The 10,984-nt window shown below is 36.5% G+C and overlaps 1 protein-coding gene across 3 annotated transcripts in view; it reads left to right on the top strand.

Annotated features, from left to right (window-relative positions):
• The window catches only part of APLF (aprataxin and PNKP like factor), a 26,997-nt gene that overhangs the window by 9,459 nt on the left and 6,554 nt on the right, over positions 1 to 10,984 (top strand). For all 3 annotated transcript variants that reach the window (XR_002086354.1, XR_002086353.1, XM_009290760.1), the window contains exons 5-7: positions 858 to 1,246; positions 7,560 to 7,685; positions 10,233 to 10,279. Coding sequence is in view for 1 of the 3 variants with exons in the window: in XM_009290760.1 (XP_009289035.1) it covers positions 858 to 1,246; positions 7,560 to 7,685; positions 10,233 to 10,279 (562 nt within the window). In the remaining 2 variants the exon portion in view is untranslated. The remainder of the gene's footprint in view (positions 1 to 857; positions 1,247 to 7,559; positions 7,686 to 10,232; positions 10,280 to 10,984) is intronic.

The raw sequence follows: 10,984 nt of genomic DNA, 5'->3' as shown, positions 1-10,984 counted from the left end.
GGTTGAGTCCCCATCCCTGCAGGTATTTAAAAGACGTGTAGATGTGGTACTTAGGGACATGGTTTAGTGGTGGACTTGGCAGTGCTAGGTTAATGGTTGGACGTGATGATCTTAAAGGTCTTTTCCAACCTAAACTATTCTATGATTCTATTTTAAATGTACATGTGTTACAAAATTTAAAATGCAGTGTTTGTCAAAACTGAAATCTTTGCCTGATGGTATCTACTGACAGACTGTTTTATGATTTAGAGTCACGAGCTGAAACATTTAAGATGTGTTGGGGTGGGATTAAGCTCAAGATGTATATCATGAATTCTCATGTATCTCCCATATAAAGATAAATATATATATTCCATATATCTTGGTATTTAAGAGATTAAAATTGACTTTTGTATAGGAGTGTACGCTCTTCTAGACTCTACTATATCTTCACATGTATAACCCCCATTCATTTTTCAGGAGCAGTACTTTTAATCAAAAGTTAATTTAAACTAAAGTCCTTGGACTATTCACAAACTGAGGTGGCGAGAGAGGAGCCTGACTGTGTTGTGAGGGAACTAAAGCCGAGGACGGGAGCTCTAGGCTAAGTTTTTCTTTAAATTTTGCGTGTGTGTTCTTAACTTGAGCCTTTCATTCAGCAGCTGTATTTAGCAGCTAACTTGAGTTTGGAAAGTGGAGTACGAGTTTTTAAAGGCTGGACCAGATGATCTTTCGAGATCCTTTTCAACCTGGGCTGTTCTATGATTCTCTGATTTTGAAAACAGGAATGATGAGATTAGGTAGAGTTTGACCTTAAAGCTTTTAATTCTGAAGAGTGTAAATTTTCAGGTCCTTCAAAATGTAACCTTGTTCCACAGAATACATCTGGATTTCCTCTTGAGAGTACCATGAGAAACATGGAAGGAAATGGCAAGACTGGAACAAAAAACCCTGGAAGTTCTCTGGAAAAAAATGATAGGCAGCTGCATAGTAAATGGTCTAAAAGAGTAGGTCAGATCTCCAGTAAAGAAAATAGAATTGAGGAAACAGAAAACAAAGAGCAGATTACTGGTTCTACAAGCCAAGCAGCTCACTGGGGCAGGACTTCCCAATATTTTGGTGCCCAGGAAGGGATTCTTGAGCCTGATGCAAATCTGGATTACGAGACTGAGATTTCTGATTCAACCAGAAGTGCAGATGCTTCAGAAAGCTCCAGACAGATCAAGCATAAGAGGACACCTTGCATGTATGTAACAGGCTGTTACAGGTAAAGCAAAATTAAAACTAGCTTAAGATAGCTTATTATTAAGAAGTAATGTATTAGCAATGGAAGAGAAAACAGTAAAGTCGTTACAAGCTTTGATTTGAAAAAAATCTTTTGGTGAGCAGGGGACTGATGGGAAACAAATGGCATAACAAGAATTTTAAAAGTATAAAAAGAGGAGCCAGGATGTCTTGCTAACGGCTAATATAAGCCAAACAAGGGATGAAGTACTTCAACAAATTAAAAGATGAAGTGTTGTAGGAAATAAGAAACAAAGGTCCATTTTAAAAAGAAAAGAAATATAAAAAAAAAACCCCAAAACCAAAAACCTGTGTGTACCAGGAGGGAGAAGAGATGTAAATGGTTGAAATGCCCAACATAGACCCTGTAGGCTTGTTTTATTAGTAGATGAAAGTTTTGTGAAAGATGATTGTATTTATTGAAGTAATTGCATGTTTTGTGATCTGAATATTTAAAATACATATTATCTGTCATTCCTTAAATAATCAAGAATTACTTTTATTATTGCTTGGCCAGTCTGCTTTTTTTCATTAGCTTCCACTCCCTCCCTAAAAATAGAACAAGGCATACTTACAAACTCCATGTTAACCCTTATCTGGTTGGCATCTCTGGTAATACAAGTGAAGAGCTTTTTTTTTTCCCCCCCCCTTCCCCCCCCCCCCCCTCAATTCATAGTGAAAGATCTGTCATACAAATCTTCCGGGGGATACAAATGTTCAAGTGAAGTTCCAAAACATCAGTGCTGAGTGCTTGGTCTCCTGCTAGTTCTTTCTGACCAGAAAAGGTCTGGAGTGCCATGTGTTGATATATTGAGGGGAAGATACAAATCTAGAGGTGGTCTTGAGACTAGTAAATGACCAATGACCTAAAAACTGTATTTAGGAGAAGGTTTTGAGCTCTGGGTAAATCCATGAACATTGTAAGCACAAAAGATAAGGCTAAGCCAGGAAACAGTGGGTCCTGTTACTTTATTTTTTTATTATTATTCCCCTCCCCCCCCAACCCCAAGGGGCTTGAGCAATAGGAAAAACAGTGAGGTTGTTTAGGAAGCAAGCAAGCACAAATAAATGGGTTCTTGTATATGTTTGGTGTGCCTAATGCTGCAGATAACTGTGTAAATCAAAAGCGTAAAGCTGTTGTGTTAATGACACATCAGGCTTCCAGTTTTCATATAGCTTTCTTCCACATATCTCAATTTTTGCCCTTAATGAATATGATAAAAACATGTTTTATTAGGCAGTTAAGCTGATACAGTAGTACAAATGCAGCTTCTAGTTTGCTCCAGCTACTTTTAATTTTGCTCAGACAAGTTTTCCCCTGTATGGGGATTAAGCTGATTTAATGCTCTGGTATGCTGAAGGATTCAAAATGTTTAGGAAGGCAAATTGTAGTTGCAGATAATATGGAATAGGAGTCTGCATGTGCACATTTCTTCTTGGGTCTTTATTCCAAAATGTTTGGCAGGAATACTTTTGGAAAGTATTGCTTTATAAGAAAAAAGAATGCTCTGAAATAACACATAACAAAATCTTACTTTGTTGGAGAAATTTGTAAAGATGAAGTATCAAAAACATCAGCTTTGATCTTCAGGAAGTGTCGTGAGACTAAACCTGCTTGTTTGCAGCAAAAGAAATATGCTTTGTAGTCTGTCTTAGTATTTGCTTTTAATACAAGACCACCAAGTAGTCTTTCTGCATCGATGGGATAGCTATGTTAGAGTAAAGCAAGTCATTGCAGTTACCCATATTTTTAACAGAACATGTATGTAAGTGTGACGTGAATAGGTGCTTTGAAGGAACACATTGATAGCATATTCAGTTTTTCATTGTGTAGTGTTTTCCTGGCGCAAAACCTAGTTTTTAGAGTTGCTAAGGAAGAGGGGCTGCTTTGAGTGCTCTTTTGAGTACAATGGATAGTTGGTTTCCCTCTCCTTCATTACTTTAACCTTATGAAAGGTGTCTTCTAACAAGATGTACTGTAGGAGTCAATTTCTTAAATGAGTACTGCTTTGGTAACTGTAACGTTTACATAAAGTTTTTTTTCTGGGTGAGGTTTCTTGTTCATAAAATGTCATTTATCCAATAACTAAATGTTCTTCAGAGTTCTAGTCTTTATTTTGTAAACTCCTATTAAGAGATACTTGTCTTCTGGATATGACTTTGGCACCTTTGGTAGGTACCTAGCAAAATAGCACAAATTGAAAAGATAAAATGTTAGTTCTATTAATTTTATTAGATTTCTCTAACACATATTGTAAACGTTTAGGAAATAACTTTGTAACCCATAGTTAAGTTTCTTCATTTACGAATTGGAAAACACTGCTTTTGAAAGAATCAAGCTTGTTGCACACCTCTTGCTCCAGGGATTCTTCCTGTCATCGTTCTTCAGTGTCAGGTTCTCTTTCTGAGGTAGCCTGAAGCTTTACCAAAACAAAAAAAAACTATTACCACCAGGAGGCTAAGTGCTCTGTGTGTGTTATATCTGACTGTATTTGTTGTCAAGGAACTTACTCTTTGAATACTGTCTTGTGTTTGTTTTCTTGTCTGCTGCTTGTTTTTCTGCACTTAGAAGAACAGGGAATTAAAAATAAATCCAAACCAAACACCCTTTTCAAGGGCTGCGTAGAAGGGGTGCAGTAGATTTGAACTCTCATCTCTAAAACCGTAACCTGCAATTTTTGTCCACAATTCTGTCCTTTTGCTAGCCTGCGATACGGTGCTCTGCTGAGTGGGTATGTGTAAATCTTTCCCATAGCTGTCAAAGCAGGGCACGCTCAACCACCCTTTGGATTTATATGTGCATTCTTCTAAATGTTTTGCTCTTTGTTTGTTTATGAAAATAAGTATTTTTTTCTTTCACCTGAAGCTTGTAAATCTGCTGTAAATGCAGCTGAAGACCTGCATCTGTCTTTTTTTGAGTCCTGTCTTCTAAGAAGACTTACTATTTAGAACATACAAACATCTTATGCACAGTTGTGGCATAACTTCAGGCTTGAATTCTATGGCTTTATAACTAGTGCTGGTAATTCATTACATTTTCACTACCACTACCAGTTTCTTTAGTAGCTGAGAAAATAAGCCCTTGAGATGGCAAGGGTCTTCTGCATGTGATTATGAAGAGCCAGGGATTCTGACCTAATCAGTTAAACTTGCTTTAGAAAAAGCTTTTAAGTTGCTTCTGGTAGCTGCACAGACATAAAACTGTCTTAAATATTTCACTGAGCAATACTCAACTTCTGCTTGAGATTACTGCATTGATTCTGAAGAACTTTATCAGTTTTATTTGCATAATTTTCTGCATCATTAAGTGTGAGTACACAAATTCAGAGCTTCTGTGAAAAGAAAGTTGCAGTAACTGTGTATGTTTATGAGAAGGCAAATCTCCCATAAAACTTTATTCTTATATTAGGCTTTTAATTGTTAATTTTTTGTGAGTAAAGCTTAATGATTTTGTTTTGATCAAGTGAATAACATATTCCTGTGCAGTGAGGTTTTGTTGTGAAACTAATTAACTTTGGAGTGCAACTCATGGCGTGATAGATGATATGCTCTTACAATTCAAATCTCTTGTGTCTAAAAAAAAACCCCAAAAAACCCCCTCAAACAACCCAAACCCTTAATAAAAGGAAGAAGCTTTAGATTTTTGCAAGAAGGGAAAATGTTTGCTTAATATAAGCAATGCACTTCTCTGCTTCTATTTATTTTGCTGGATATCATTGCACAACACATAGAAGCGGAATACGTACAAACTATCCAGGTAAATGTAAGATAAAATATGATGTTTCTATTAGTTCTGAACATCTGAAGTAGGACATGTTTAAGATGCTTCACAGGTAATGTATAATTTGAGGAGCATCATCCGCTGGCCCAAAGAATCCCGAAGCCTTGTGATAGGGAGCGTACATCAAGACCGTTTTGTTTCTCTTCCTCCTTCAAGGGCTGTTTGGTGTTGTCCAAGTAGGTTTCAAAGTAAATTTTTGAAAGGAAATGGATGTCTTCTAAAATACAGTAGGTTGGCTACATGGCAGCTATTAGGCCTTCTTTCCTTGGTGACTATGACGCTACATGTATCTTATTGTAGGAATAAATATAAAAATTATTTCACAGAACATTAGTTGCTTCTGTATCCCTTTGAGAAGATGAATTGTGTCTCAAATGACTCAAAATTCTTGCTACTATTGCTAATAAGCTAGCTCTATGCATTTAGAAAACAAAGCAAGTAACCTCTAAAATGACTTAGTTGATACTAAGTTGATACTGTTTTTAAATGGGAAAAGAAGTAGGCAGCCAGCCTGAATTTGGTGTAAAAAGTGGTTTCCTGAGAACTTGTGGTAGAGTAAATGACTGGTAAATGCAACCTTGCAATGATTTCTAGTGAAACAGTATTTACTTACCCTACAGTTTGCAGAAATTAACATAAAAGACCAGGACAAGAAGTCTGTCACCTATGTAAACAGATCCAAGGGATACTGGGTCTTTGATAAGTAGCTCATTGAAGAGTTTATCTGTAGCTTGCTTGTTGAGCTTCCTCAGTGAAAGATACCAGGCAAATGGAGATTGAAAGTATTAATACTAAATATCCACTCGTTTTGGAATGCCTAAAAGGAGGCCTGAATGGCTAGTGGAGCTCACAGTGCTTAAGTAAGGATTTTGCAAAAGCTGTAACAGAAGTGCTTTTTTTCTTAGGGTAGTAGTTGAAATGCTGAAATTAACATTGGCTGTTCCCTATAAAGTTCATAAGAGCAGGCAAATGGAGATTGAAAGTATTAATACTAAATATCCACTCGTTTTGGAATGCCTAAAAGGAGGCCTGAATGGCTAGTGGAGCTCACAGTGCTTAAGTAAGGATTTTGCAAAAGCTGTAACAGAAGTGCTTTTTTTCTTAGGGTAGTAGTTGAAATGCTGAAATTAACATTGGCTGTTCCCTATAAAGTTCATAAGAGGTAGTAGTGAATTTAAAGGAAGGAATGCCTGTGATCAATGAGGAAGCTGTTGTGTATGTAGCTAGCTACATAAGTGTTTCTGGCTTTGTGTTTCTAAATGCAGCTGTAACAAGTGTAAATTAAAGCATAATTACTCGGTAGTTTAAAGTTGTCATTCCTCTTGCTTGAGGCAAGCAGTTCGCTTTTATAATTTGCACAAATACACTGAAGATTATGTTCTCTGGGAATTAGGGTGGTAAATCACTGAATTGTGGATGTCTTTTGGAAAATAATTTATTAAAATATCTCGCATTCCATGCTTTTAAATATTATGCTTGGAAAAAAGTATCTCTAAAAGAAATCATAGGGAAAAAGTAGATTTATTTTTGGCACCAGTATGTTCACTTTGACATAATTTTTGCAGTATGTTTTGATCTGTCATATGAATTTCTCCTGAAGTCATAACCTGTTTTTCTGTGTTCTTTTTAACATCATTTACAGAAGTTTTATAAAGCAAACTCTTCTCCAAGTAGTGTTGTTTATAGCTGCTTTGTCTCATATGGTGTGTGTGCAAATATATTGCCTAGAAACAGTAGAAATGTTCTTTCAATGATGCATGTACTTGTATTCACTACTTGCTCACCTTGGATTCAACTGTCTAAGTGTTGTAGAGCAAAAAGTCATGGATGCTAGTAATGTGCTCTCATCACTAACATTGGTGTGACTCAGCTATATGCAGAGCTGTTATGTCTTAGGGTACGTCATGGTAGCCAACCAAACTTGACAGCATAATCAATGTAATGTCTGATGGACTGCTCCATCTGGAATAATACGCAGGCATTTGAAGTGTTCAAGTGAGTAGTAACTTGTATACAGAACAGAAATAATAGTTGAGACAGATCGCCTGAAGCTAATACGCAATAACCGAAGCGTGTGGGGAGCCTTTAGCACTGCAGTTGTTTGGCTGCCATGTGTTGGCCCTTCCAACTTGAGCTAAGACTTCAAGTAGAAGTTTCTATCGCACTTAGTAGCTCCAGAGGGAGTCGTAACTGAGGAAGTCGCCCGCTGAGTAAGGTTCATGCTGTATGACTACAGCAGTAGATTGTGTACATGTTGGACGTCTGAGACTTAAAGCTGGTGGCAAAGAGGAAAATTCCTGTTTTAACCTCTTTTGCAGCCTGTGCAGAGACAAAGCTTTTCTTCTGTTATCCTGAAGGGTAGGTGTTACATTCTGCATCAAGTTAAACGTTAAAAGCCCCTCTTTATGTAACCACAGAAAAATGAATTGTCACTGATTCAGTAACACCTTTCTTATCTTCGCTTCTCGTGTTTCAATGGAACAGTCAATTCTCGATACGTATTTGTCTTTTGCAGGAAGAATCCCATTCACTTTCAGCAGTTCAGTCACCCTAATGATGATGACTATCATGAAACGGAGATTGTAACTCAGGATAATGATGATAACCGGCCTGAATGTCCATATGGAACGGCTTGTTATAGGTAAGAAACACTGTACAAAATGGCTTTTCTTGTTTTACAGGTTAAGACTGTTCTCCCCTGAAGTTACAAAATGACAACAGCATAATGAGTAATTCTTGATGTTAAATCTTAAGTGTAGGCTGTTGTTATGGCTCTTTCTAAAGTCTCACTGCCTTCTGAAATTTACTGTGGACGGGCTGCTACCTTTAAAGCACCAAAGTCTGTGCAAAATATTTGTTAGTGATTTCAGCTAGTGAACATGAAAACTTGACTTTTGGAACTTATTCAATGACCTAGAGATCAACACTTTTATACTTGTCAACATGTAGTAAACTGTTCTTTTTTAATATAAACAATAATTTATTTTTACATGTTGTTCTTGATATGTAAATTTTAGTTTAAATTTTGATAAAGTATTTGTTGCAATTTTGTACAAAAACTCTATTTTAATCAGTATTTGATTTGTTAGAAGGCATAATTTAGGTAACAGCAATAAAATCCAGTTTATGGCTGACTGCAGATTCTTTTAAGCACTGTTGATTTTCTTCAGAAGATTGTTTTATTCCACTTTGTTTCTCAGTGTCTAGGTTTTACACTTTTATTTAGCAGAGTTTAACGACTGCTGTGTAATTGACACAATGGACAAAAGGATATATTTTGAGGCAACAGTACTTCTGTGGGGGCTAACTGGGAAACTAACAGCTGTTGTTAATAAAGATTGTGCCTGAGCAGAAACATTTTCTCCCCTCTCTCCCAGAAAGTGTAGTAATCCTAAAGGGTGTGTTCTCTATGAAATGTAACAAAAGGAGGGTAGCTTTTAAGAAAAAGCCATGTTATATTCAGCTAATACAGAAAAAGTGTTTCTCTTCTGAAAAATAGCTATGAGATTACTTTCTTATCTCAGGATGAGAAATCTGGGTTTATACCGGTAACGAAATGGCCAACATACTTTTCAGGAGTACAATGAATACTTTATCCAAAACCAAAACTGTCTCTCCTTCCAGATAAGGCAACCTCTGTGCTCATATATTACTTGATCATTTCTTAAAATGTGTTTCATTCTTTGGGGGTAGAGGAAAGGAGGCACCCATGAAGCAATGATAATTCTTTCAACAAAGCAATGGATGCAATTTGAAAGGGTTTCTTGTTATTTTTGTTGTCTTTATCTGTTGGCTACTACTTGAAGGGAGCATAATTAAATGATCTAAATGCTGTGCCTTGAGTTAGGATCAAATGGTCTGATGCTGACAGTAGTAGTAAAACACTGAAATAGTCAATTCTTTTTGTTCCAGTACAATGTACTTAATAGGAAGCTGTATTTCCATTTTTTATTCAGATAACTATCACTTCTAATGCACGCGTAATGTATTTTGGGATCGCAGTAGCTATACAATTGTAAATTAACTTGAAGTATGTGAATTTGTCACAAGTTATTTGACATAAAAATAAGATTTTTCTGCTGAAGACTAACTATTACTTTGTTCTTTGAAGAATAAGAAAACATAAGTAAGCAACTGATTTTACAAGGCAGTCTTCACAGCAAGGGTATTTTGTAAAATATACAAAAACTTCTGCAGTTGCAGAAATTCATCTCAAGTTTCAAGCAATGTCACGTGGTATGTCATTCTTAAATAGTGGGCTTTAATTGTTGCTTATTTTCAGAAGCAAAAATTAGGACAACTGAACTGGCTTCCTTCCAAAGTTAGAATTTTTTAAAATTTTCTGCACAAAAATAAATTGAGTTGAAACTATTTTAACATGCAGCCCTGAGAAAAGCCTCTAATGTACCAACAACACAGATTAGCACAATGTAAGTTGGACCAAGTTGAAACATTAGAGCAGCACTGGATAACTGGGGGGGGAAGATCAGTCAGTGTGTTAATGACCTGCATCACAGCCTGAATGAGAGGAACGTGTATTGCAGATCCAAGAGTAAGCTGACTTTAAATTTTCTTTCATTGCTTTGATGCTATTTTTTTATAGAAGACATACAACCTTGTAAACTGAACTTGCTGGATTGCAGCAGCCTATTGCAGAAGTGAGTAATCTCTCTGAAGAATCCTTCTGTGGCCTCTCCCTGTGATCTTCGAGACAAGCAGTTCTTTCCAAATTCTTTAACTTTCCCAAACTATTTAATTTGTAGCCTTATGTTTCAGAATGTGGAAGCTATGCCTGGATGTCTCAGACCTGCAATGCACTGTGCATGCATTGTACTTAATAACCAGAAGTTATATTCTGGTTTCATTTTTAGTGAGAGTAAATAATTGGATCAGTTCTTATTATGCTGAACAAATGCATCTTATCATACAACTTTGGAAACTATCTCATCTCTTGGTTTAGATCAGCCTTTTTTTTTTTTTTTTTTTAATGCTGAAACAAGAGGAACTCTTATTTAACCTGATTTTTTTTCCACCCTACATGCTGTAAGCTGAGACATTGCAGTAAGGCACTGGTTACAGAATTTTATTTAAAAAAAAAAAGAAAATTATCCATAAAATACCAAGGAGTTCTGGGCTTGCTAAGTGTGGAACAAGGTGGCAAATCAAGCTTTTACTGTTTTCTTTGCAGGAAGAATCCACAGCACAAGCTAGAATACAAGCACAGTGCACCTCCAGGTAAGCCAAGTTGTTCGATACAGCTCAAAGTGTGTGTGGGGTAACCCCAAAACCCAGTAATGGATACCAAAAATTTGGACTAAAATGCTTTCGGCTACCGTAAGGGAAAAACACTGCATTTGCAGCTTGCTTTGTATTGCCTGCAGCCTTGCTCTTCTCAAGTATGAGGTCTTGCCCTTGTCTGTGATAAGGAAGGTTGCTTGGCCACTGCAAACTTGCACTCGCTTCTTCAAATGTTTTTCAGCTGAAGTGAGATGGGCTGGGTCAGACACAATTCCCATAGTTTGTATGCTTTGTATCTTACCGATTGACAAAAATGCTGTGTGGCAAGTGGCTATTTTCATGAGTTCAATAGGTTTTATTGAAAATTAAACATGGTATATTGTGATATTACCAGGTCTCTGTATTCTGCTTCCCCCATTCAGAGCTGGAGTATTACAGTGAAAACGGGGAATATATTTAGGTGTTACTGAAGCGTTTCTCAACATTTCGAATGGCTACTGCAGTAAATTATTTCTATAGCTTTTCTCCCATCCCCATGGCAAAATGCGTACACAGGAATATATCTTAAGATTTCATACTTTTTATTCTTATTCTTCTTTTGATAGGAAATCCTCTGGTAACGTACAATTTTAAAGTCTTGTGATGCTCTAAAACAAACATTGCAAGCATGGCTGTCATCTTTTTTTTTTTTTTTTTTTTTTT

The sequence above is a fragment of the Aptenodytes forsteri genome, unplaced genomic scaffold, assembly GCF_000699145.1.
Source record: "Aptenodytes forsteri isolate BGI_AS27 unplaced genomic scaffold, ASM69914v1 Scaffold346, whole genome shotgun sequence".
In the NCBI taxonomy this organism is placed as follows: Eukaryota; Metazoa; Chordata; class Aves; order Sphenisciformes; family Spheniscidae; genus Aptenodytes; species Aptenodytes forsteri.
This window is presented reverse-complemented; position numbering and strand designations above follow the sequence as displayed.